Source organism: Mixophyes fleayi, chromosome 1, assembly GCF_038048845.1.
Source record: "Mixophyes fleayi isolate aMixFle1 chromosome 1, aMixFle1.hap1, whole genome shotgun sequence".
In the NCBI taxonomy this organism is placed as follows: Eukaryota; Metazoa; Chordata; class Amphibia; order Anura; family Limnodynastidae; genus Mixophyes; species Mixophyes fleayi.
In genome coordinates, this window is record NC_134402.1 from 66,581,577 (window position 1) to 66,606,941 (window position 25,365).

Sequence of the window (25,365 nt, forward strand, 5' to 3'; positions counted from 1 at the left end):
GTTCTCTGTACAGCGCTGCGTAATTAGTGGCGCTATATAAATAAATGATGATGATGATAATAATTTGATTCACAAATCACTGCTGTCCTTTTCACTCCTCTGACATGTGCATGTACTACCAACAAGGTGCCATCTGGTGGCAAAAAAATATACTGCAGTGAATTTAAATATAACTCTTTTGGAAACACACTTGATAAGTTGTGATGTGTTTCTTTAAAGCGACAGCATGGGGAAGATTAACAAAATCATTCTGCATTAGATGGCAATTTAATGCATTCTACATCTGTATCCATATCATCTTACTTTAATTTTCTATACTATTCTCCTGCTACGTTTCTGTACACCCTATTGTCCAGCAAAACACATTGTTTCCATCTCCATGTCTCCAGATTATTGCGGGGGACATTTATTATAGAGCTATCAGCTGCTTGTAAAAGACATTTTGTCCAACATATTAAACATGAATTAAATGAACGGTCACACAATTACACATCACTAATAATTATCAATTTTTATTTATTAAATATTTAGTACATTTTTTAAGTGCATTACCAAAAAACATTACAATTAGTTATTTGGAAATGTATTTTTAGACAACAAAGACGACTATCATGAAAAAAAACCAACTCTGTATATTTACTTAATTTATTTCTGTTATATGCACAGCAAAAAAACGATAATTGTTGTAGTGCAATATGAATTATTTATATTATATATAAGATACACTATTCATTTATACACTACTGTCATTTTTAAATAATTTATTCATTTTACATTCCTGAGCACTGGGTGCTGCCATACTCAATAAGAGAACCCATCCCACTTGTGTCACTGACTTGGATCCAGTTTAATAACGGTTACCTGTTTTCAACGCCTACTAAACACGATATAAAAAGCAGAGCACTTCTAATCACGGAATTAGCTTATTTCTCTCATCACCTCAGCATCTGTTCCCTTAAAGCTTAAGAACACAGGGATCTTGGTCCAAGTCATCACATTCTGGGACAGAAAATATACACATTTTTTATGTCGTTTTAAATAAAGTTTTCTTTTTTTATGTTTTAGTTCTGCTTTAAACACTTCAGCATAACTGACTGATGTCCATATTTGCTGGCACATTTGACATAAAAACCATAAAACAATTGTAAATGCATGGATTCAAATCAAATCAACATTTTCAATTTAAAAAGGTGTCGGAATTTCTGGAGTGCAAAGTCTACTTGCTTTTTTATTTAACAAAATGTATATTTTATTTAGCTCAATTTCACTACAATAAAGATCTGTGCTAAACTCTTACTGACATAAATGTCTCTATACAGCAATTTAAACAAATGAATGAAAAACCTAACAAATAAAAAAACTACTTTAAAAACCACTCTCAGTGGACGGCATTAATACACAAGACGAAAGATGTGTCTAGCAATGCTTTCAGAGTAGGACTAGTCTGCATGCACCCGTCACCATTCATTGTCATTGTACACCATACACAGTAGAACACTGAAAAACAATATTATCATTTTAATATGCTTTTAATATATTTAAGAAATTAAGGAAAATTTGGCAGTGGTAAACAAAAAAATAATTTATGATAGTAGTCTTTTACATTCTATAGTGAAAGATTGTTACAAGGTGTTTACAACATAAGGTATAGGAGTCTTTATAGTTGGATGGTCAGTGCCTCAGTCAACCTGTAACAGAATAATGAGAATATTATATGTCAATGTACCGAAGCCTTCTGTCTCAGACTTTAAACAGTAGTAACATTGTAATAAAAACATTTACTAAAGCTGGCCAATGCTTACATTAAGCTATATAATGCTTACATTGGGCATGATTTATTAAGAAGGGCATAAAAAAAGGAGTAACTTTGCACCTGGGCAAAACCAAGTTGCATTGGAGGGGGAGGTGAATTTAAAATGTGGGGACAGATTTATAGTTGGGGTAGGGCATGTCCTAGATCAATTTTAAATTTCTGTGTAAAAATAAAGCTATCATGTATTTGTGTGCTACATGGAAAAACAGGCAGTATTTAACTTATGTGCAAAATAAGAAACTAATTTGTACCACTTGCATTGTAACATGGTTTGTCCCGGAGAGCATTTACTCATTTTTTTTGCCTTACTTTCCTTAATGACTCAGGCCCATTATCTTCCGGCATATTTAACTGTCCCATATTGAATAGGGCGGGCATATACAATCTCATGTCTACTGCCGGTCCCACTATACATCACAGACCCGATGCCACTGGGCTTGAACAGGGTAGCATGAATAACATTTTGCGCTACAAACCAATGACGTGGACTAAGTGTTGCGGTGATAGTGGCTGGACATAAACAGAGATTGGATATGATTGTGCCCCCAGAAAATGGAGATTCTGCAGTAAAGGAAGGGTTAGATATATTGTGTATTTAGCAAACAACTGTCCATATCATAAAGGATATTTTTGCAACAGGTACATTTAACCCCTAAAAAATATTAACCAAGGAGGGCTATAGTTTAATACTAATTGAGCACAGCCTGAAAATTATTTGGATTAAACCCCTTCTAAGTTTCCTTAGTACTGTCAAACTGCTACATTTTCCCCCCTATTTAGATACTGAGCTTAGTGGCATATGGACTTTTAAAGCAAGTACCACTAACATCAATTGGAAGGAAAGTAGTATTACGTATGCTCTAAATTCACTGCAGTATAGAGTCAGTCAGTCTCCTTCACTAAATGGCAAACATATGCCCTCACAGTGCCCTTCTATGTCGGCATTTAAATGTGTCAATTTCTTACCTAGGTGCATGTCCACAATCCAGATTCTGAAGCTGTGCCCATAGAACCTGTCTGTGTGAAAATGTTCCTTCTAGGTCCCCCTTTTATTTATATTAACTTTTACAATTTTCTATGGCTTGTTCCAGTCTCATTTTTGTTTTAAATTATTAATGAGACTGACAGACACTGAGACAGTCTATATTACATGTCGCTGTATCAAACCTGACTGTTTAAATTATATTGGTCAAAATGCCACCTCCGAGAATGTTAAGAAAAAAGGTTTGAGGCCTCCCACTAAATGCACCATATCAACCACATGAATCTCAAGTAAATATCTTGTACTACAAAATTAAAGCTCTTTTTTGTATATAAGCATATTACCAGGTACACAAGTACATTTGTGTATAAGTTGGTTTATGATGTCACAATATATTTAGCTTTGTGGGCTCTCAGTTTTGAACTTTCGAACATTACATTAGAAATAACTTGTTATTCGCAAAGTAATTGGTAATGTCACTAAAACACATAGGGTTATTATAAGTAAATAATTAAGTGCATTTTTTATATATATATACGATTGTGGCTTGTTTGCACAATTTCCCCATCCAGCACGCACATTTACACAGACTACAAGTTTGTCTGTCCTTCGTAGAAATTGAAAAACCGAACAAGCCAAATATGTCTGTTAGGAAATGTTGTTAAAAGGAATACATTCACTTTTTAGGGTTTAAATCTGCAAAATAGAGCCTTGTCCTTTGTTTAATTGTAGGTTAGATACACTCTCTAGTAGCGTACATATTTACTTGAAAGTGAAGCTAAAACCATCACTTGGATCTGATTCTAGGGCCTGATTCATTAAAGAACTTAACTTAAGAAACTTCTTATTTAAGTCTCCTGGACAAAACCATGTTGCAATGTAAGGGGTGCAAATTATTATTCTGTTTTGCACTGACTGTTTTTTCAACCTTAAATTTCAGTGTACAAACTTAAAGTGTATTTAACTTATGTGCAAAACAGAATACTAATTTGTACCCCTTACATTGCAACATGGTTGTCCAGGAGACTTAAATAAGAAGTTTCTTAAGTTAAGATCCTTTATGAATCAGGCCCATGGTTTCGCCCATGAGACTTAAGTAAGAAGATTCTTAAGTTAAGATCCTTAATGAATCAGGCCCCTACATCTTAATTTGTGTATATTAGAAATGGAATATATCAGGGCACAAAATATTATTTTTCTGATTCTTTGTGGAGACTAGGAGGAGTGTTATTATAGGAGTGTTATTATATCTGAAATATATTTGAAATCTGAAATATAATTTTAGGGTTCCAGACAGACCTTGTGACCTGCTCCTAGCAGATCTCCATAAATAGCCGGACAGAACACCACACTCTGGCCTGGTATATAGACAGAGAGTCTGGGCGTATGGACTGCTGTGCACTAATCTAAATAAGGAGCTTAAGTGGCCCATTGTATTAAGTGTAATGATACCTTACATCCTGGCTTGTAGACAGACTGCAAGTTTAAGAATCATCTGTTAACTGGGGCATTTTTTATCATCTTATTTTTAAAATAGCAATACAGCCGCGGCCAATAAAGACATAGGAAAGTGAAGATATACAATCAGTATCTCCAGGTAATTACAGGATACTTCTGGTATTGCTGAGTTAAAGTCCAGATTGAATCGGCAGACAATAAACATTAGACTAATAAAAGCAACCGGCAGTATAATATCCAGTGTGCAACATTTGGCCAATAAACAGGTATGAGAGAATAAACATGATATTTTATTATAGATTGAGAACAGTCAGTCAGGGCACGTAACATTAAGAAATATTGTCTTAAGCGCTATAATAAAAAACCTGATCTAGATACCTCTTAGCGGAAGCCTGCCGATCTCCTTCCATTACGTGGCTAAAAACACAACAATAAATGGGATAATCAGCGATATATAAAACACAATAAACTTCTGGTAATTAAACATGTAAGATAAGCATCGTACATATTCTATTAATGAGCAGGTTTTTTTATGTCACAGCGCCCATCCATTCATATTATCCCTAGAGGAAATATGAAGAAACATTACTTAAAAAAAAGGGAAGCGGATAAGTGGAATAGTCTCCCATCAGAGGTGGTAGAGGCTAATACAGTAGAGCAGTTTAAGTCTGAGTGTTACTATGTAATGAAATATAGTTATGTTTTTAATTCAACTGGTTGCCTGATTGATCTGAGAACCCAAAGTCCTCACACAAATACAAAGAAATTGAGGATGTGGAACAAAGAGGACAAGCATCTGGGTAGAGAGAGGGTAAGACGTGACTGAGAGCTGAATTAGAATGTTCTTCTGAAAGAGACATGGAGAACTGTGGATCTCTTGCCTGCAAGAAGCCTTCCATCCTATATAAATGCACTTCTTTATTTCTCCCTGATATAAAGTATCCATCCAGTTACAGCTCTCTGCACTGTGATGAAATGTTGTACTCTGTAGGGATGTAATATGCTTTAGGAAGCTGTCCGTTCCTCCATGAAACAATGCCATTGGCCCTGTCACAGACATAAACCCCTCTTTGCTCCCAACTAGCAGCTGCACTGACAATCTCCATCTGCGGTACTTAAGCTGCAGGTGAGTCCTAGATCTCTAGTTGGTGGTCGTTTATTACAAGCACAAAATCTTCTTTAGAGAACAGAAAAATAACAGTAATTGACTTTCCTAGAATAACAGTCTGCACAAATATAAAACGATTTTGTTTGTATTAAACGTAATTAGATGTACGTCATACCCTGTACTGAAAGACTCCTCTGCTGGAAATACCTCCTGGTCCCTGGAGAATTCCCTGAAATAAAAGAACAATCACTGTAAATCGTAGGCAGGTATTCAGTGTTTGTCAGTGTGGAGCTAGTGGACAGATATGTTGGTAAAAAATACAATGTACTAATATTACTTGTTACAAGTGCAAACAGTTCTGTTTAGAATAGAGCTGTTGTCAGTAGTGCTCCCATGTGCTGATGTAATGCTTATGTCATATAACCCCGCCTACACAGTAAGTTATCTTATAGAACACCTCTGTTTACTTATCTTACTATTGCTTATAGGGAGTAACTCAATTTAGCTTGAGTTGCTTCGCAGTTCATTTATATGAGCCGCATGCCTGGTGTGCTATTCAATTCCTGCAATGCTCATCATGGCTGGAAATAGGGCTCAATTACCCTAATTTTGCTCATATCATCCAGCAAAAAATTCCCCCATATAGTCGTGTTTTATAAACACTACAAATCGAATACACCAGCAGGTTTATTTTACTGCGTTTGAGAATGTCAAACAATTGTAACTGAGGCCAACATGAGAAACTACATATTAGTTAATCATAAAGTCACGTATACCAGATGGGTCTTCCTTATTTGGGACAGACCACATTGCAAACACAGATCCCCACCCCACAGATATTCTCAACTTCATTTATTCCGTTGGTCTTTAGTGCTCAGAAGGCTTGATAATTCCTACAGCAAATAGTGTCTATGTCCACACATATGGAAACAGTTTCCTGTTGGTTTTCATTTGTCCCTGTGGCTCCTATGTTTATGTAGGATACTAATTCATTTATTGATGTATTTAGAACATAACCAGTTAAATTATTGGGTATAGAATCTCTGAAAGAGGGAATGTGAACTGATTAGTATTTAAAGTGCATGATATGTTTTGTACAGGATGGTTATTAACAAATTCATTTGACCACAATAATATATAACTATAACTGTCATATAGACAGATCACATTCACATTCAGGTTGGTTGCTATACTGAGGTGTATTGATGGATCATCTATGGACTTCAGTAACACCGTGCCATTATCTAGTAAGATCATCATGAAATGTTACACCTGCACTGCACTAACAAGAGGTACTCTCAGATCAGGGACAGGTGTTGCTGGGCCCAATATCAAAATTGTTTACAAATGCTGCTCTTGCTTCCTGGGCCCCCCGCTCAGCTCTCAACAGGGGGCCTCTTCTGAGTTTTCACTGTCTAGCATATGTGCCGGCTCAGAAGAGTCCTCTGTTCTACACTTTTGAGAGCAGTGTCACAGTCTCAGGGTCCTTGGAGAGAGACGGGCGGTCTAGCCTCTCTACCTGGCCCTATAGTGGCCGCTCTGCCTGTGCCCACTGTAGTTTTGCCACTGGCCACTTTTGATCACCAAAAAATGAGCTTGAACGTCTATATTGTTTAGATTTGTTGTTGAGGAGTGAGAACTGTTCTTACTCAAGATTTTATTCAAATATTGTTTATTACATGCTGCCATATTTCTTTGTAAGTCTTGTCAACAGTAATGCTTGCTACATTGTTTAATCTCCTTTACCCATTTAAATTATTTAATTATCTGTAAACATATATAACAGCTCCGCCTACTTTGTGAGAGTAGCAAGAGCTTGGGAATTAATTTGCATATAGTTGACTGGTAACATGTCCCATATCCTGACCTTCTCTGAATGGACAGCATACAGCTCTGATCATCAAAACACAACAAATAAGCATCATGTAGGAGCACAAATACACAAAGTGACGGTGTAACACAAACCAAAAAATTGAACACACATAAACATAGAAACAGATGCAATGAGAATCAAATCATTGACATCTTTTTTAAGTGCTTATTTAATAAACATGGAAAAAAATTAACCTTCAAGCAGACGTCTTTGGTTTTGATTGACATGTATAGTAAATACAGTTTCTGCCATAACAAAACATTAGGATTCATTAGCTAACATTGGATTTAGGTGCAAAATTTGCACACAGCCCTAGCAACCAATCAGACTGTTGTTCTCTTCGACTATCGTCAGTTGGTCGAGCAATTGGTCGGGATTTTGTACACACTGCAGGATTGGATGGACGCTGGAGCGAGATTTATAGTTCTGCTGAACAATTAAATTAAAGGACGATTGGTACTTTGAATGACTGTGGTTCATCGTTTAAGTAAACACACTAATGCGATACTGGCCCGAACTCCCGTTTATCGCTCGATTGACCCAATAGTCGGCTGAAAAACCTGTAGTGTGTACCCAGCCTTACTTGCACTCAGAGCCGTAACTTAGAATTCTAGCGCCTGGGGCGAGAAAGACAAATGCCGCCCCCCTATCCCTTCATTTTAACCAAATGAACCTAAAACATTCCTAAACTGCGCCCTCCTTCAGCGTTGCGCCCTGGGGGGTCGCCCCCTATCGCACAGCCCTAGTTACGGCCCTGCTTGCACTAGACAGATTAAAGCTGATTGGTTGTTGTGGTTCAGTGCAAATTTTTCACCTAAATGCAAGGTTAGTAAATGATCCCTAATGCAAAGTCATGTGTGACAGCCAAAACTGGCGTAGAACAGTTATGCATTTTATGTAGTGAAAAAAGGTGACTTTAAGAGAGACATGTATTAGATACGATTTATTGTTTCAATGGCACAGACAAAACTGTGTGGTACTCTGATGCTGAATAAGGGTACATCCTATGATATAGGAAGCACTAAAGCTTATGTATTTATGTATTTGAAAATGCATATAAAATTGATAAACATGGGTATAATATATTAATATTATGAGTTTTAAAAAAATAAAAAATAAATGTAGTATAACGAGTCTATATTTTCTTTCAAAAATACCCAAATATCTTCGAAAAGAGAGGAAGAGAGCTAAGTGCCTATCTACTGTCCCTTTTGTAAGCTGCATTACCGTCTAGAAAAATATTTTACTAAATTGACACCTCCCCCCAACCAGAGGGTGAGCAGTAAAACCAATCACAAGCTACAATCAAGAGAGGATGCGGTTTGTGATTGGTCCTCACATACCCCTTCTTTGCGGCCGTTAAGCCGTACATTTAGTTAACAAAATTAATTCGCCGATTAGCTCTGTCCATGGGAAGAGGCCACTAAAGGACATATTTTCCTAGTTTGTAATACAGCTTTAAATAATTATTTGTTCAAATCTACACAAATCAACTTTAATTAATATTTAGCTATCTATAATATAGTTTTATATGTCATTATGTTTTATGTTATGGAAACTCATTGATATGAATGTAATTACTGACTGTATAAAATAGTGATTGGATACTATTATATGAATGTAACAAAGTTATTGCAATCTTCTGCTAACATTTTTTAAAATCTGTATTTGTTCACATCCATACAAATCAACTTTAATCATTAGGTTTATATGTTGTTATGTTTTATCCTATGGAAACACAATTATACTAATTCAATCACTGGGTCTATAAAAATAATTGGATACCATTGTAAGTGCATCAATGTTATATCACATTTCTACTTGCATAATGGTTTAGTTACTTACTAGTCGATCATGATAATATATGTGTTTGTTCTATATATGTTTTACTTTTAACTTGATACATTTGAAACACTTTGGGGGAATTCAGTCAGCCGCGTAGAGCCTCCCGGACATTCCGGAGACACTTTGCTGCGGAGATTTTGACAGATATCTCCTCTCATGTTTCCTCACGTTCCATAAAGAAGCAAAGGAAAAATGAGCTGAGATTTCTACTGTAGTAACGGAAAAAGTGTGCAGTCGCAATGTTCAGAGGAACAATTTAATTGAATTCCCCACTTTAGATTGCTAACTGACTTTTACTTATTAGGAACCCTCCCGGGATTAAACATACTGAAGACTTTTGGACTTTTATGAAACTCCCTGATTAATCCATCCTGGCAAAACTAGTGGGGTGTTGTTTCTGTAGTGGGTTACTGCATGCAGCAAGTCGTGAGCTCCTGACCACAAGCCGGGAGTATGGATATGTATACTGCTAGCATAGGAAAACTGCGCTGAATTATAGATGCTGATAGGCCTTATTCTTCACACTGTGTCCACAGAGGGACCATGCTTTGTATTGTCCTGCAGATGTGAGCATATGTTTACTGTTATTGATGTATCTTTTATATTTAGCCATTTAGGGGCATATTCAATTGTCCCAAAGTTCCGCGGCGTTAAAACTATTATAGTTAATACGGTAAAATCTAGCTGAAAGGAAGCTGCGAGCTGAAATCCAGCGAGGATTTTACCGTATTAACTGATTTTCCGTGCACGATTACCGTAATAACGGTAATCATGCGTGGACCGCGGGATTTTCGGCAACCACGCCGACAATTGAATATGCCCCTTAGAGTGACAAACTTATTGAGCGCCATAGTTTTATTGTTCTGTTAAATATATATGTATGTATATATATATATATATATATATATATATATATATATACATATACAGTCAAGTCCATAAATATGGGGACATCAACACAATTCTCATATTTTGGCCTCTTGACACCTCCACAATGGATTCGAAATGAAACAAACAAGATGTGCTTTAACTGCAGACTTTTAGCTTTAATTTGAGGGTATTTACATCCAAATCAGGTGTAGGAATTACAACGGTTTCTATATGTGCCTCCCACTTTTTAAGGGACCCAAAGTAATGGGACAAACCAAACAATCCTACATCAAACTTTCACTTTTTAATACTTTGTTGTAAATCCTTTGCAGTCAATTACAGCCTGAAGTCTGGAAGGCATAGACATCACCAGACGCTGGGTTTCATCCCTGGTGATGCTCTGCCAGGCCTCTACTGCAAATGTCTTCAGTTCCTGCTTGTTCTTGGGGCATTTTCCCTTCAGTTTTGCATGCTCAATCGGATTCAGGTCAGGTGATTGACTTGGCCATTGCATAACACTCCACTTATTAGCCTTAAAAAACTCTTTGGTTGCTTTTGCAGTATGCTTCGGGTCATTGTCCATCTGCACTGTGAAGTGCCGTCCAATGAGTTCTGAAGCATTTGATTGAATATGAGCAGATAATATTTCCCGAAACACTTCAGAACTCATCCTGCTGCTTTTGTCAGCAGTCACATCATCAATGAATACAAGGGAACCAGTTCCATTGGAAGCCATACATGCCCACGACATGACACTACCACCACCATGCTTCACTGATGAGGTGGTATGTTTTGGATCATGAGCAGTTCCTTTCCTTCTACATACTCTTCTCTTCCCATCACTCTGGTACAAGTTGATCTTTGTCTCATCTGTCCATAGGATGTTGTTCCAGAACTGTAGTGGCTTTTTAGATGTTGTTTGCCAAACTCTAATCTGGTCTTCCTGTTTTTGTGGCTCAAAAATGGTTTACATCTTGTGGTAAACCCTCTATATTCACTCTTGTGATGTCTTCTCTTGATTGTTGACTTTGACACATATACACCTACCTCCTGGAGAGTGTTCTTGATTTGGCCAACTGTTGTGAAGGGGTTTTTCTTCACCAGGGAAAAAATTCTTCTGTCATCCACCACAGTTGTTTTCCGTGGTCTTCCGGGTCTTTTGGTGTTGCTGAGCTCTCTGGTGCGTTCTTTCTTTTTAAGAATGTTCCAAACAGTAGATTTGGCCACACCTAATGTTTTTGCCATCTCTCTGATGGGTTTGTTTTGATTTTTCAGCCTAATGATGGCTTGCTTCACTGATAGTGACAGCTCTTTGGATCTCATATTGAGAGTCGACAGCAACAGATTCCAAATGCAAATGTCACACCTAGAATCAACTCCAGACCTTTTACCTGCTTAATTGATGATGAAATAACGAGGGAATAGCCCACACATGTCCATGAAATAGGTTTTGAGTCGATTGTCCCATTACTTTTGGTCCCTTAAAAAGTGGGAGGCACATATAGAAACCGTTATAATTCCTACACTATTCACCTGATTTGGACGTAAATACCCTCAAATTAAATCTGAAAGTCTGCAGTTAAAGCTCATCTTAGTTTCATTTCAAATCCATTGTGGTGGTAAAAAGAGCCCAAAATATGAGAATTGTGTCGATGTCCCAATATTTATGGACTTGACTGTATATATATATATATATATATATATATATATATATATATATATTCTGTATATATCTTAACTTGGGGAATTAACTGCAAGAAAGAAGGGAGAAGTAGCTGAAGAGAATGAAGGTGCTGAGACATAAGTCATTGGGTCTTATTTAGAGTTGGTTGTAACAACGTGGAGCTAATGTGCACATAGAAGTACTGCAGCACATTGATGTTTTATAGTAAGATTTGTGCACCTTGCAATCTAGCACAAAGATATGTCCAACAGAAAGATGTGGCCTTGGGAAATCTACTAAATAAGTCAAGCCATTGGAACATAGTTACGGAGCGCTTAGACATGCTTCACCACGAGTGAATGGGGTGTGTACAGGTAGAGCACACATAATGGCTTCAAGATCATTTACAGTTATGCTCACCGTTACCTTGTAAGTGTAAACAGATGTAATCACTGTGCGAACACTCATGAGCAAAAAACAAATATGTGCATGGTTTATATGACATTATCCTAGTATACCTGCTTAGTCTGACATTGTACTGATATTACCATATTATCCTCAATACTTACAGTATCCATAGCACTGATCCCTCAATGTGAATAAAGATTTAAAGAAAAAAGCAGTACATCCAGGAGAACAGTCTGTAGCACCCCAAATTGTGGCTCTAGACTGTTTTCATCGCTCTAGTGCTTTTTTCCCTCTTTTTGCATTGTTTGTTGTGTAGGGCGGTAATTCTTCCCTTGTACAGCAGCGGGAGCAGCTGTCCAAGGGAATATAAAAAATGTTTATATTTTATACCGATTGCATTTATTATTTATTTAAGTTCATACAATTTGTGTCATTTGATTTCCAGGTCACATGGTGTGGCATCAGGAGGTTGTGCGTGTATTTTTTAATAAAGATTTAGCATGATAGAAATTAAAATGATCTCACGGTAGGTACATCAGTTTTGTAATCTATGCAATGTCATTAAAAAAAATTCTCATTGTTACGCTTAGAAGACCATAAAAAGGTAAAACAAAATAATTCATGGCAAACAATGTGACAATGCAAAAATTCAAAGTTACATACTTCAGGTTTGAATCTCTTCATCCTTCTGTCATGAAGCTGAGGAACGAGTTGCAGCAAAGGATGCAGGACAGACGACTGAGAGGACATGAAGACAGACAAATGAGCAACAATGGACATCTGGGTGCACAGAACGTCTTCTTCACTGTTACATGGACAGAACACACCAAACAAAACACGGAACATGTCCCCTTACACAAGACACAACCAACAGACTGAGCAAGAGATATGAAAACGTTCATATGTTTTTATCTTCCACACATGGTTGCAATAAACAGGTCTTTCAAGATAAAATAATTAATTTCTGATGTTATTTTTCCTAATGTATCACAATATTCTCGTACCCCTCCGTTACTTTTCAGCAGTTACTTAATGTAACGATGTGTCAGAATCTAGTATGTTGTCTATTTCAATGCTCATACTTACATTAAGAGCCCTCCAGGAATTCAGATAAAGTGCTCTCTCAATTACAGAGTAATAATAAAAAATATGTATCTATAGAAATGAGTTGGGTTCAGCAACCTTTAAGCTGTGCACTCTTTAAATGAGATATGGGGGATTTTTTTGGAAAAAGTTCATATTGCTCAACTTTTCTGTGAATCTTCTGTTCAGCGCAACCAATAAAATGTGTTTATTCATGATAATTGCAGCTTTTAAAAAAATAAAATAAATTTAATCTTTGGAAATAACATTAACTTATATGTAAACTCATATTCCTCATCACTCTTATCATAAATGCTAATCAGTACTTACATATGTGATGACTTTAGCAATCCCTAACAATCATAATGTAAACCGCAAGGCTATCCGAAGAACCTGAATAAAAGCTCTCACCCCATGGCTTTCATCCTTTATATAGTCATATGACTAAATCAGAGGGGGTCACATACAAAATAGTGGTGTAGTGCAAGAAACCAGCCAGGTGCCACAGTTACGTCACAATATTTGCAGATGATGTAATTATATTTACCAGACATTTAATGGATTTGTGGATAGAGATAGCCTTTGCGAAATAACAGGTAGATGGGAGGCCTTGTACTTTACTGTGCAGTAGACAGCAACCAAATCACAAAAATGAGATTGTTTTGCAGGACAGGAAATGTATATGATTTATTGGGAGTATGCAAATGTTGGGTATATTTAAAGTAGTTTCAAAGGGCCCAAAATGAGTTTTAAGCCAACCAAAATAACTTGAATCAATTTCAACCACGCCAAGCTCCATGTATATTGAAATACTGCACAATGTACATAAGTTTGCAATATGCACATGTGCATCAATGTATTAAATAAGGAAATACAAATATTTTTCACTTGAAATACAGTAATATTATTATATTGAGAGAAAAAGTTTAAATGAATAAGGGATACTTAGCCAAATGTGATAGTTCTACCAATTGTTACTATGACAGCACAACCAGGTATCATTATCAGTCACAATATTGCAAATTAAATATATTAACTAATGAGTAGAAGACAACTTTTATTTATGTAACAAACTCATGTTCATAAAAAGCAGGACCATTTTTGTATGTTTTTTTTTATGAATGCTAAAGTTACTGAGCTTAAGCATTGGTAATATAGTTGCCAAAATGCAATAAAAAAGTATTCCAGGTGTAATAACTTAATATCATCTAAATAGTAAGCGTTTATCAAACATATTGCTAAATGTAAAGTGCAATCTTGGAGTGTACTAAAGTGCGATTTTGACAAATCGCTGATATTCGGTGACATTGACGGCTAAATTTAAAGCGGTAATGTGATTAAAAGCAAGTTTTGCCTTAATCATATTGCCGCTTTAGATTTGCCGGAATATCAGCGATTTGTGAAAATCACACTTTATGTACTTTTAGCCCTTAGTGTGGGAGAGTAGAGTAAATCCTTGGCCATTTCAACAGACTACAAAATATAGTTATGGGGAAACTTATCAGTTTGATGATCTTATATATAAATAGCTTTTCACACTGCTCTATGTCACTCTGTAAAGTTTCAGCCACAGAATTAGAAATTATATAGACAGCCTAAAAATCAAAAACAGCTAGAAATCCAGCCATGATTTATTAATTCCAAGCTGCATTAATATTTAATAGTGTTTGTACCTAGAAGGTGCCGATGACAACAAATACAAACAATGATATATTCCGGGAGCTGCTGGCAGTGCTGTCTTGTACAGACATATGACACATTTATCTTGTTGTACAAAATAGATAGTGACAGGCAAAAACTTGACATCACCAAAATAATTCTGTATGATATAGTTTTTCCTATAGTGAACTTATGTTCCCATCTCCACACATTTAATGCCATTATATCAAACAACCACTCTTTATCTCACCTCATAACCTCTCTCCAGCACCTGCCTCATACCAATAATCTTAGCCACAAAGTTTAGATTGACTCTCTGCAAATTTAGCGCAGAGACAGATGCTTACAGGACGTATGCACTGAATGAGATGACAATCTAAAGTGGCCATAGTTCGAGCAGGCACTGGTTCTTTTGAGTACATGTGGAACCTAAACTGCATCCTTGCGCAATGAAGGTGGACTCTATCAGCCAGTCATATATAATGGAGATAATCTCTTTAGTAAGTGGGAAATGTAGACACAGGCGTTCGAACAAGGAGAGGGCCTGTAAGGCTTCAGGATGGGGCAAGGAGATAGCCAAGTGACGACCTGGAACAATTCAAAGAAAAGCAGCTGGAAAGGTTTAAACTTTTGTTGAAGATCTCACAGAGAGGCCGAAGTTCCATTGACGACGAGGTCCAAGACCACCCATTTCCCAGAAATGTTGACAGCCAAACAGCTTAGAGGATGATGCGATTCGCTGTGAATCATGTCATTAGGCCCCACCCCAACCCACTTCATAAGAGAAGTGGTAACACTGCTCTATTGGGAATCCTGGAGACCTCTTACAAATTCGAGAGTCTCCCAAACACTGCGGGAGAGTAAGCAACTATGATTAAAGGTCATGAGATCTAACAGTCCTTTTGAGGGGTGAAAAGCAAGTACTGCCCCTGTAAACACACTCCCTCCACCCCTTTATTTAATTTAAATAATACTGACCTACAAAACAAAATCTGAGTTTTCCATGCGGATGCACCTATTTTGTACTTCACAAGAAAACCCCATATCCAGCTAACTCATTCAAGCAGACAGTGCAAACATTTGCAGCCATGCAGGCACCACCTCGTTGGCCCACAATTCCATGTTCTTCCACATGAACTCAGTTGCAACTGTGCAAAAGTAGTTGTGTGACATAACAGAAGAGAATTCACCCTGCAGTTTTCCTCTCATTCCGGACATAACTGACCCTTAGTATTTTCTATTTTCTGCTGACAATGAAAAACATTAAGGGCTTACTCACATATATTGCTGAGACTGTGCATGTGTGTGTTCTGACAACACTGATAACCAGGCCGCCACCCACAATACCCTGCTCTCTGTCAGCTAAGATGTAACGCTCTTTGCTTTCAATCTCTATACTAAAATAGAGAACATCTTAGAGTGAACAGTGCTCCAGACCAAATGACCTATTATGTTGTCTGAAAGCACGTTTTTTTAATTTCTTCTCTACTAAAAGACTTTATCAATTAATTTCCCTTTTATACATCATCTATATAGTTTTTTATATAGTGTCTGCATATCATGCAGCGCTATACAGAGGGTGTTTAATTTTTCACATTAGTCCCTGTCCCATTGGAGCTTACAATCTAAAATAACTAAAAGGGTGCCAGAAAAAAATTAGCTTATCGATGTCTTTTTGGGTTGGCAGGCTGGAAGAGGGGCACCTGGAGGAGGCCCAGGTGAACACAGAGACAGCAGGCAAACTCTACACAGATGAAGCCCTGGTCGGAGTAGAGTCTATGGCCCCAGCACTAGGAGGGTGCAATGCTAAAGTCTGTGTTGCCCAGTGAGGGGTACGAGTGCGAATAAGTGATTACCCACAACAATTACGCTGACATGTTAATCGCGAGTGCTCTACTTCCAGACATACAGGAAATACAGACTTGTTCAAAAAATGACAACCAACAATTGTTGTAGGTAATCAATTCTTCGCTACATTGACTACCGCCAGTTGCGGATAATATATACTATGAATTTGATAAAAATAGTCTATGTACTGTCCTTCCCAACCCTCCCCCCCCGATCCTCCTCCCTTAACCCGTTTTGTTTCCTGTCTCTTTCCTACCCCTTCCTTCTACTATAAAAAATTAAAATAAGAGGAGATATCTTGTTGTCTTAACACAGTTGGTTTTTACTTGTTGTTTGCTCTTTTCTATGCTGTTTCCTCTTGTAACAAATAAAGAGTTAAAAAAAAAAAAAAAAAAAGTTTATGTAGAGTCATCCCCTACTTAATTTAATAGGTTAAAATAGTTTTCTCCTTGACCTAAAACACACTCTCCCCACCATTATTTTTCAGTTCTCCGTCCATGTACTCTCCCCCCCCAGTACTATGCACGCTGTCGGCCAGTTTAGTTACAGTCATATTCCACTGTGAAACTCAAGTTTTAATAATTCAGATATACTTTGTATAGCACAACTATAATCATCAACCCTAAAAAAAGAAAGTAATACTTATAGCTTAAACAGCGTTATACAAATCTCTACAACACACATGGCAGTTGCAGTTGTCACTATGTATTCTCAATCTATAATTTTATCCTAATATACCATTGACCTTGAACACATTTTCTTTCCAGGTGAAATTAACTGCTCCGTTTCTTTTATAAAGCACAGATCATGCTGTGTGGCTGAATACAAACACAGGCACACATGCATTTGCCCCATTACAATGATTATCCTGTAAAGCAGGAATATAAGCAGGGCAGTATTGCTTTGCTCACTTTTCCAGAAGTCTACATGGTACGGTGATACTAGTAATATTAATATACAATATGTATTCAGCAATGGAGGCTTCTTAGCTATGAGCTATGGTTTGGATGTTGTTCTCTCTCAGAAACTGCAACTTACCGTGATGTCTGAGTTTCCTGAGTCATGACTCTTAGAATAATGAAATAAGAACTGCGCAGAAAAGAAATTAAGACGCTATTTTACTTCACAAAAAGCTCATGAGGTAAAGAAATTTTCACAAATGTTGTGAGGTTAGCAATACTTACCCTTTTAGAGTCGTCTTTTTCGTCTGAACCCTGTGAGAAAAAAACATTTTCTATTAAAAAAATTGTTTCGTGGTTCATGTGTTAACTATTTCACATTCCATGTAGAGTAACCTGTTAGCATTTATCAAACTTTTTAAAAAGGAAAAATGGAGGTGAAGCCTGTAGCAACCAATCAGATTCTAACTATCATTTTATAGAATGTACTAGATAAATAATAGTTAGAATCTCATTGGTTGCTCTGGGCAACACCTCTTTTTCTTTTTAGAACGTTCGATAAATCTAACCATTAAGTTGGCCACACAACTAGCGATATTGGCTAGCTAGCTGTGTGTATGGTCCCAAAACCAGACCAAAGACTAGCTATATTTTACAAGATAAATATATTGGAGTATAGATTCTAATATTCAATGTCAAGGTTTTTTTTAGTAAATGAAAGTAAATGTCAACACAACTTTTACTCCACAGTTATCTCTGGAACAGTTTTCAGAAATGTCTCTAACTCTCTGTTAGTATTATGGTTTGTCTCATCCCACGATACATATTAGTGTCTAAGGGAAAACGTTTGAATTGCGTAGGAAAGTGGGCCCAGCATCCACCCAAAACTTTACCAATAATTCTGAGAATTAAAACATCCACTGATGCTGGGTGTTTAGAACATGTTGTGATTACATTAAATGAAACAGCTAGATAATGGCTGTGTTGTTCTGAAAGAAAGTTTGTTAACCCTGTATTTCTTTCTCAATTTGACCTAAAAGTGATCTTATCTTCATCTAAGTCGTAGTAACAGCGAATAAGAAAAGTTGGTCCTTTACACTACTACTACTACTACTAATAATAAAAAATAAGAATTTGACTGAACAACTAATACACAAAAACCTGTCTTCCTCAAAAATATTCAGGCAATATCCCGGTATATGAACCCGGGATATTGTCGGGGAACAGATCCTCCCACCCTACCACATACCCGGGTAGACCGTGTTAACACTGAACACGCGTCTGCCCATGTCTCCCTGGCAACATCACAAAAGAAACTCTGATTTGCTCTTCTTGTGATGTTTTTCAATGGTGTCGGTGAGACCCGGGTTGAAAAACCCGGATCTCACCATACACATTGCAGGCTACCCAGGTCAGACCCGGGAATAACCCTCCAAAAGACCCGGGTCTAATTCCCGGGTCATCCGACCCTGGAAAGATGCAGGGACCCTCTTTCACACTAAGCCTAGACCCGGGTCGTCGTGGCTCGCCCAGGTCTTTTCGGCAGTGTGAAAGGGGTATTAGTAACTAGTGGAACCTTATTTTGCTACCAAATGTTGCCACATGATAAATCCCATACATTTGCTTGGCTATTTTGTTCCATTCCTCTTTACAGAACTGCCTTAATTTTTATTTCTGTTGTATCTTGCATTAACTGTTTGTCATGTAATGACCGTTCAGGAGTTAAGGTGAAGTCATTGGGAGTTTGCAGGAATCTACGATCTGCAAATTCTATGGGCTAGATTTACTAAGCTGCGGGTTTAAAAAAGTGGGGATGTTGCCTATAGCAACCAATCAGATTCCAGCTGTCATTTTGTAGAAAGTACTAAATAAATGAATGCTAGAATCTGATTGGTTGCTATAGGCAGCATCCCCACTTTTTCAAACCCGCAGCTTAGTAAATATACCCCTATGTGTTCTAGGGAACAAGGGATTGTTACCTAGCAACAGCTACTGGGTAGTGACAGCCTCCCAAAGAACGCCGACATGAAAAAATGATGTGAAACATAAACATTTGTTTTAATGTTTCAGAGTTCTAAGAACGGGGTCATGTGATCAGCAGAACGAATTGCCAAAATCCCTTGTGTATTATCCAGTCAGATTTTCTGGAAGACTTAAGATGGCAATAAGCCTAGAACAGAAATAAAATGTAGTCAAGCAACAGCAAGTGGGTGGAATAGCCAGTACAAGGTGGTTGCTCTGAGGAACTACAGTCTGCGTCGGTTGGTCTCCAGTAGTGTTTAATGAATGTAGAGGTGGAAGACCAATAGGCTGCATGCAATATAATTCATAAGAAGACAGCTTTCCCCACAGCCTTAGTAGTTCCTATAGTAGCTACCTGGTAGGCCCCTCCCCTGTATGAACTTTAAATTGGAAAGTATCAATCCCAGAATTCATGCCTGTGTGAGGCTATGAACTGTAAATAGGAGGCTAAACATGCACAAGCAGTTCAACAGGATCTGTAACAAGGTCAAATTCAAGTCAACTGGCTTTTTCAGCTTACATTTATTTGTTATAGCTTTGAGAACAATATGGTAGTCACCAGGGGTCTGTTCGACCCATTGTATACTACTGTAAATTTCATGTACGGCTCTGTTGACCTTTTGTGGCACCGTATAAATAAGACACAATACAAATCCATGGGTCCATAATATGTATAAGGGACAATTCAGCACCTCTGGCAGACAGTGCTAAAGCCAATAAAGAGGCCAGTTTAATACGGAGTAGATTTATAGTCAAGGTGAGGTTGTCGAGGGACTTTAGGGATGACAGTAAAATGTCAATATCCCATGTACTTGGGTACTATTGGCCTGGGAAGTGACTTTTATTAGCCTCATGTACAGGGCCGGACTGGGACTAAAAATCAGCCCTGGCATTTCAAGCATACAGGCCCATCTCTGTTGATGAGCATGAAAAAAACTGGGTGCCGCTAAGGGCGTGGCCACATTATGTAGGGGGCGTGGTCAAGATGGGGCATTGATACATACATTACATACATTATAATAAAACATTACATTTATCAGGCCCTCCCTATCATGCCACCCCTCCACCACAGAAGCACATTACAACACCCCCAGTCCACTGCACTTATCTATGCTTCTGATTCTGCTGACATCCATCAGGATGGGAACTTCCTGTAGAGTGAGCAGGGAAACTCTCAGTCTCACAAGATTAATAAATCTCATGAGACTTAGAGCTCCTCGGCTTGCTCTGCAGGCTGTGTCCTATCCAGGGACTGGGAGTAGCTATCCGCTCCCTCCTGCTAACCAGAGCTGGACTTAGTCTCAAGGGGTCCTAGGCACTTAAGACAGGGGGCTCCTATGATGTAATATGGTTATTAGATACATTTTCAACAAATACATAGGCAATACTGTGAGCACTATTAGGTGAACACAGTTCTGCCTTCACAAGCAGTACAATGTGAAGTAGGACATAGCTCCCAACTGTCCTTGCAATCAGACCAAATCCTGACTAAGCGGGACAGTCACCCACCAAATTCAGGACAGTTGGCAGACTGTCCTGGTCTCTCTTACCTGTCTTGTCATTGTCACCACTTGTGGCTGCTGGTGTCTTTAGATCAGTTGCTGCTTGTCTGGATCCTGGAATGTTGGGGGCCCTATTTGGAAAAAAAAAATGGGTACATGAAAGTTAGAAAACTCCAAACAGCACCAATGTTAACTCAATATAGCACCCACGTTATAAAATTAGGCCTCACGCCAGTCCCAACATTAAAATAATAGTATTCCCATTTAATAAATAAATCTATTTCCCTCCCTCCAAACAACCTCAGCAAGAAATTAAATAGCATTTATGTTTAATAAAAATGACCATTTCCCACAAACATCCCAGGCATTAAATAATTCATAATCACATTTCATAATTAGACCTCATTTTCCCCAAACAGCCCCACATTCACTTAATAGCACACATTATAGTCATAAACTGTCCCCCACACACATTATAGTCATATACTGTTCCCACACACATTGGCCATTTTTATTTTCCCCCTCCTACAGCCATTGCCCCCCCTTGCAGACATTTTCAATCACCCCCTCTTCCCCCTGCAGACATTTTCAATCACCCCCTCTTCCCCTGCAGACATTTTCAATCACCCCCTCTTCCACTGCAGACATTTTCAATCACCCCCTCTTCCCCTGCAGACATTTTCAGTCACCCCCTCTTCCCCCTGCAGACATTTTCACTCACCCCCTCTTCCCCTGCAGACATTTTCACTCACCCCCCCTTCCCCCTGCAGACATTTTCACTCACCCCCCCTTCCCCCTGCAGACATTTTCACTCACACCCCCCTGCAGACATTTTCACTCATCCCCCCCTTCCGCCTGCACTTTCACTCACCCCCCCATCCCCCTGCAGACATTTATTGCCCCTCTCCCCCCCTGCAGACATTTATTGCCCCTCTCCCCCCCGCAGACATTTATTGCCCCCTCCCCCCCCTGCACACATATTCCTTTTGTCTCCCCCCTCCCTGCACACATATTCCGTTTGTCTCCCCCTCTCCACACATATTCCGTTTGTCTCCCCCCCCTCCCTCCCTCCCTGCACACATATTCCGTTTGTCTCCCCCCCTCCCTGCACACATATTCCGTTTGTCTCCCCCCCTCCCTGCACACATATTCCGTTTGTCTCCCCCCCTCCCTGCACACATATTCCGTTTGTCTCCCCCCCCCTGCACACATATTCCGTTTGTCTCCCGCTGCTCCCTGCACACATATTCTTTACACTTACCTCAACACTGACAGCTGCCTCCACTGCAGCTCATCCTACGCGGGAGCCGGGCCGGCGCACAGAGCCGTCATGACGTCACACGTCATGACGGCTGCACACACAAAAAAAAAAATATTTTTTTTTTTATTTAATCGGGGTATCACAGGGAGCCGGACCGGCCCATACTGCCATCGGCCCTTCTGGCATTTGCCAGAAGTGCCAGATGGCCAGTCCGGCCCTGCTCATGTATAGTTATCCTATTGCCAAGTTAGGAAATAGTATGCTGTATTATCTGAGGGTGGACATTGCCTATCCCTCATAAAACAATTTTAGCCATGAAATCGAGGGCTGATCTGACCTCACTAGAATGGTGAGGGTGTCTGCAGTGTTTTTACAGCTAAACACTGAATTCATGAAAAATTTGGAGGTATTTGGATCTAGTACATGGCTTGAGGGAATCTTCTAACCAACTCTGAGTAAGAGAAACTAATGTCTCCTTTGTTATCATCCCAGCGGTACCACCATCCACATGGACTGGGGCAGCTTTTGCACTGGAAATATTCAAAAGGGAAACCCAAGGGTAACTTGGACCTCTGAGAGGATATACCAATATTCTATATATATGTATATATATTTTTTTGTATTCATTTATTTTTGACTTGGTCTGACCCGATTTTATGGAGAACCTTCAAGAGGAGGTACAGAGGAGGAAATGGATAAGGAAGAAATAAGCCCATCCATTGGAATGACAATACATCCATCCTCCATGGTCCTGAGGATGACAAACTTGACACAAAACTTGAGGGCTCTGGGTACCATTGGCCTACATAATTTTCTGACAGGTTCAGGCTGTTAGAGAGACAAAACTCAGAAATACTCTCTATTGAGACAAGGAATCTGCTAACTTGTTCTAGCCTCCTGGTAAGTATTTGGTTGCGCTAATTGGATGTCTTGGGAAAGCCCACTTCCAGAGCTCTTTGGCTGCAAAAGATTCTGGACTTTGTGTCCCTTGTTAGGTTTAAGTAAAACAAAGATGTTTTGTTGTCCAATTTAAATAGGACAGAAACTGCTTGAAGCTGAGTTGGGACTAAAACACATAGAGCCAACCTGGCAGCTCTCAGTTCTAATAAATTGATATGGTGGAAAGGGCCATAGCATAGGACGTAGGTTGCTAATTTTACCTCTGTCAGTGGATGCCAAGGATCTGGCAACTATTTCTGGCTCCCGGTCCAACAACTGTCTGGGGAAATGTATAAAATCCTCCTCCTGAAAGGAGTATGTATCATTTCCCACTCAGGTAGCAATGGAGAAAAAATTACAGAGTAGCACCTGGACTGGCTGCCTTACGGCTTTAACAACTGGGCAGATGTATCAATTTCTGGGAGTGCATGCCTGCTATGGACCATATCAGGAAATGTGGCTTTGCTCGAATGAGCTTCGCACACCTTTACTTATCGGAACCTGCTGTGGATGCCTCATTAATATATCCTCATTAATATATCCTCATTAACATAGGGCTGAGGTTATGTGATATTTCATTCTGTAACTGGCTCTGAGTTAGATGAAAGTGAGAACTCCAGGGGTCCCTGATGGTAGCTCAGTGGTTTTTAATAGGGGGAGCCTCTTCTGAGGAAGTGGAATCTCCTCCTTATGGTATTGTGCACTTTACAGCTTTAACACTCTTCATAGAAGTGGATAGATGAGATAAAGTGCAATTATCAGTAGCAGCTACTGACACAGCGTCCTCCATCTTCCCTGTTGACAGAAAAACTGACAGGCTAAGCATGAGGGATCTTCGCTGCTGATCACATGATCCTGTGCTTAGAACTCTGCGACACAAACATTTTTTATGTTTCACATAATGTTTTCATGTCAGCGTGTTCTTTGCCACCACCCCACTAGCTGGAGATGAGGCCATTGATATTCTCTCTTATTGAGTGAAAGTGAGGCTATTGATATTCTGGCTTATTAAAGGTGAGGTCATTGTTGATCTGTCCTAGATTTTTTGTGTGTTTAGGAATGTTGTGCTGTATGAATGTTGAGCTACATGATTTTCAGCTAATGAATGATACCCTGATATTGCTGATAAAATATATAATGGTCCTCAAAACAAATATTTCCTAATTAAAGCAATCCAAATTTATACTTTCAACTCATATGTCAACAGAACATTCTTCCAATAATATCCTTCCAATAATATTCTGAATCACCCATGTGGTCTTCAGCAAACTCAAGATTAGCAGCAATGTTCTTTTTAGGGTGTAGCAGCTTTCTTCATGAAATTCCCCAAACACAACTCATTTGTTTAGTGTTTTCCATGGGGAGGACTCACAAATGTTGGCATTAATATAATGCAAAAGACCCTTGTCGTCAATTAGCTGCTATCGGGGGTTCTTTATTATTTTTCGGTGTATTACAAGTCTAGCATAATTACAAGCCTAGCCTAGAGTTATTTTTCTAACACGGAAAGTCCTATTAAATCATCTCCCTTTCTACAGTTTGCCCAAAATGGATTTATGGAGGCCAAAGTTTTTAACAATTTCTAGAATCCTGACTGCCGATACTGATTTGGGCTACAAACCTGTGTGCACTTATACAAGGAAGGGCCTCTCAAACACACACCTCATTGCCATCTAACTGACGTCTGAATCAAATTACCCCTGGATGTTATTCCTCTACAAGGTAATATACTTTATCCTACAGATAGTAAATGCAATATACAACATGCTATTTATCCTTATTGTTATTTTATATATTATTTTTTATAAGTAATATATACTTATTGCTTATTGTAAAATCAGTGCTTATATTGTACAAGTTAACCCGTGCATGATACTCATGCATTCTAGTCAAATCAAGCTACTTAAGGTGTTAAAAAGGTTCTTGTCATGCATTTGGGCCATAGCCCAGGCCTCAACCACCAACCACTCCCCACTGTCACCCCCGGCAACCACCAACCACTCCCAACTGTCACTTCTCCTTCAAGAAATATATATATATATATATATTTTAAATCTTTATAAACACTTTTAACAATTAACAAATTAAATGAACAAATTAAAAACATCTTAGTATACCAAATTTCAGCCCTT

The 25,365-nt window shown here is 38.5% G+C and overlaps 1 protein-coding gene across 3 annotated transcripts in view; it reads right to left on the minus strand.

Moving 5' to 3' along the window:
• Window positions 1-568: 568 nt before the first annotated feature.
• The window catches only part of NMU (neuromedin U), a 53,633-nt gene continuing 28,836 nt past the window's right edge, over window positions 569-25,365 (minus strand). The window contains exons 5-10 of one of the 3 annotated variants that reach the window (XM_075195892.1): window positions 17,795-17,824; window positions 17,649-17,699; window positions 12,684-12,758; window positions 5,537-5,590; window positions 4,632-4,670; window positions 570-1,688 (exon numbers count right to left, since the gene is read on the minus strand). In XM_075195892.1, coding sequence (XP_075051993.1) covers window positions 4,635-4,670; window positions 5,537-5,590; window positions 12,684-12,758; window positions 17,649-17,699; window positions 17,795-17,824 — 246 coding nt within the window. In that variant the 3' untranslated portion in view covers window positions 570-1,688; window positions 4,632-4,634. Of the gene's footprint in view, window positions 1,689-4,631; window positions 4,671-5,536; window positions 5,591-12,683; window positions 12,759-17,648; window positions 17,700-17,794; window positions 17,825-25,365 lie in introns of all 3 variants that reach the window. The other 2 variants (XM_075195909.1, XM_075195902.1) reach the window with 2 other exon arrangements.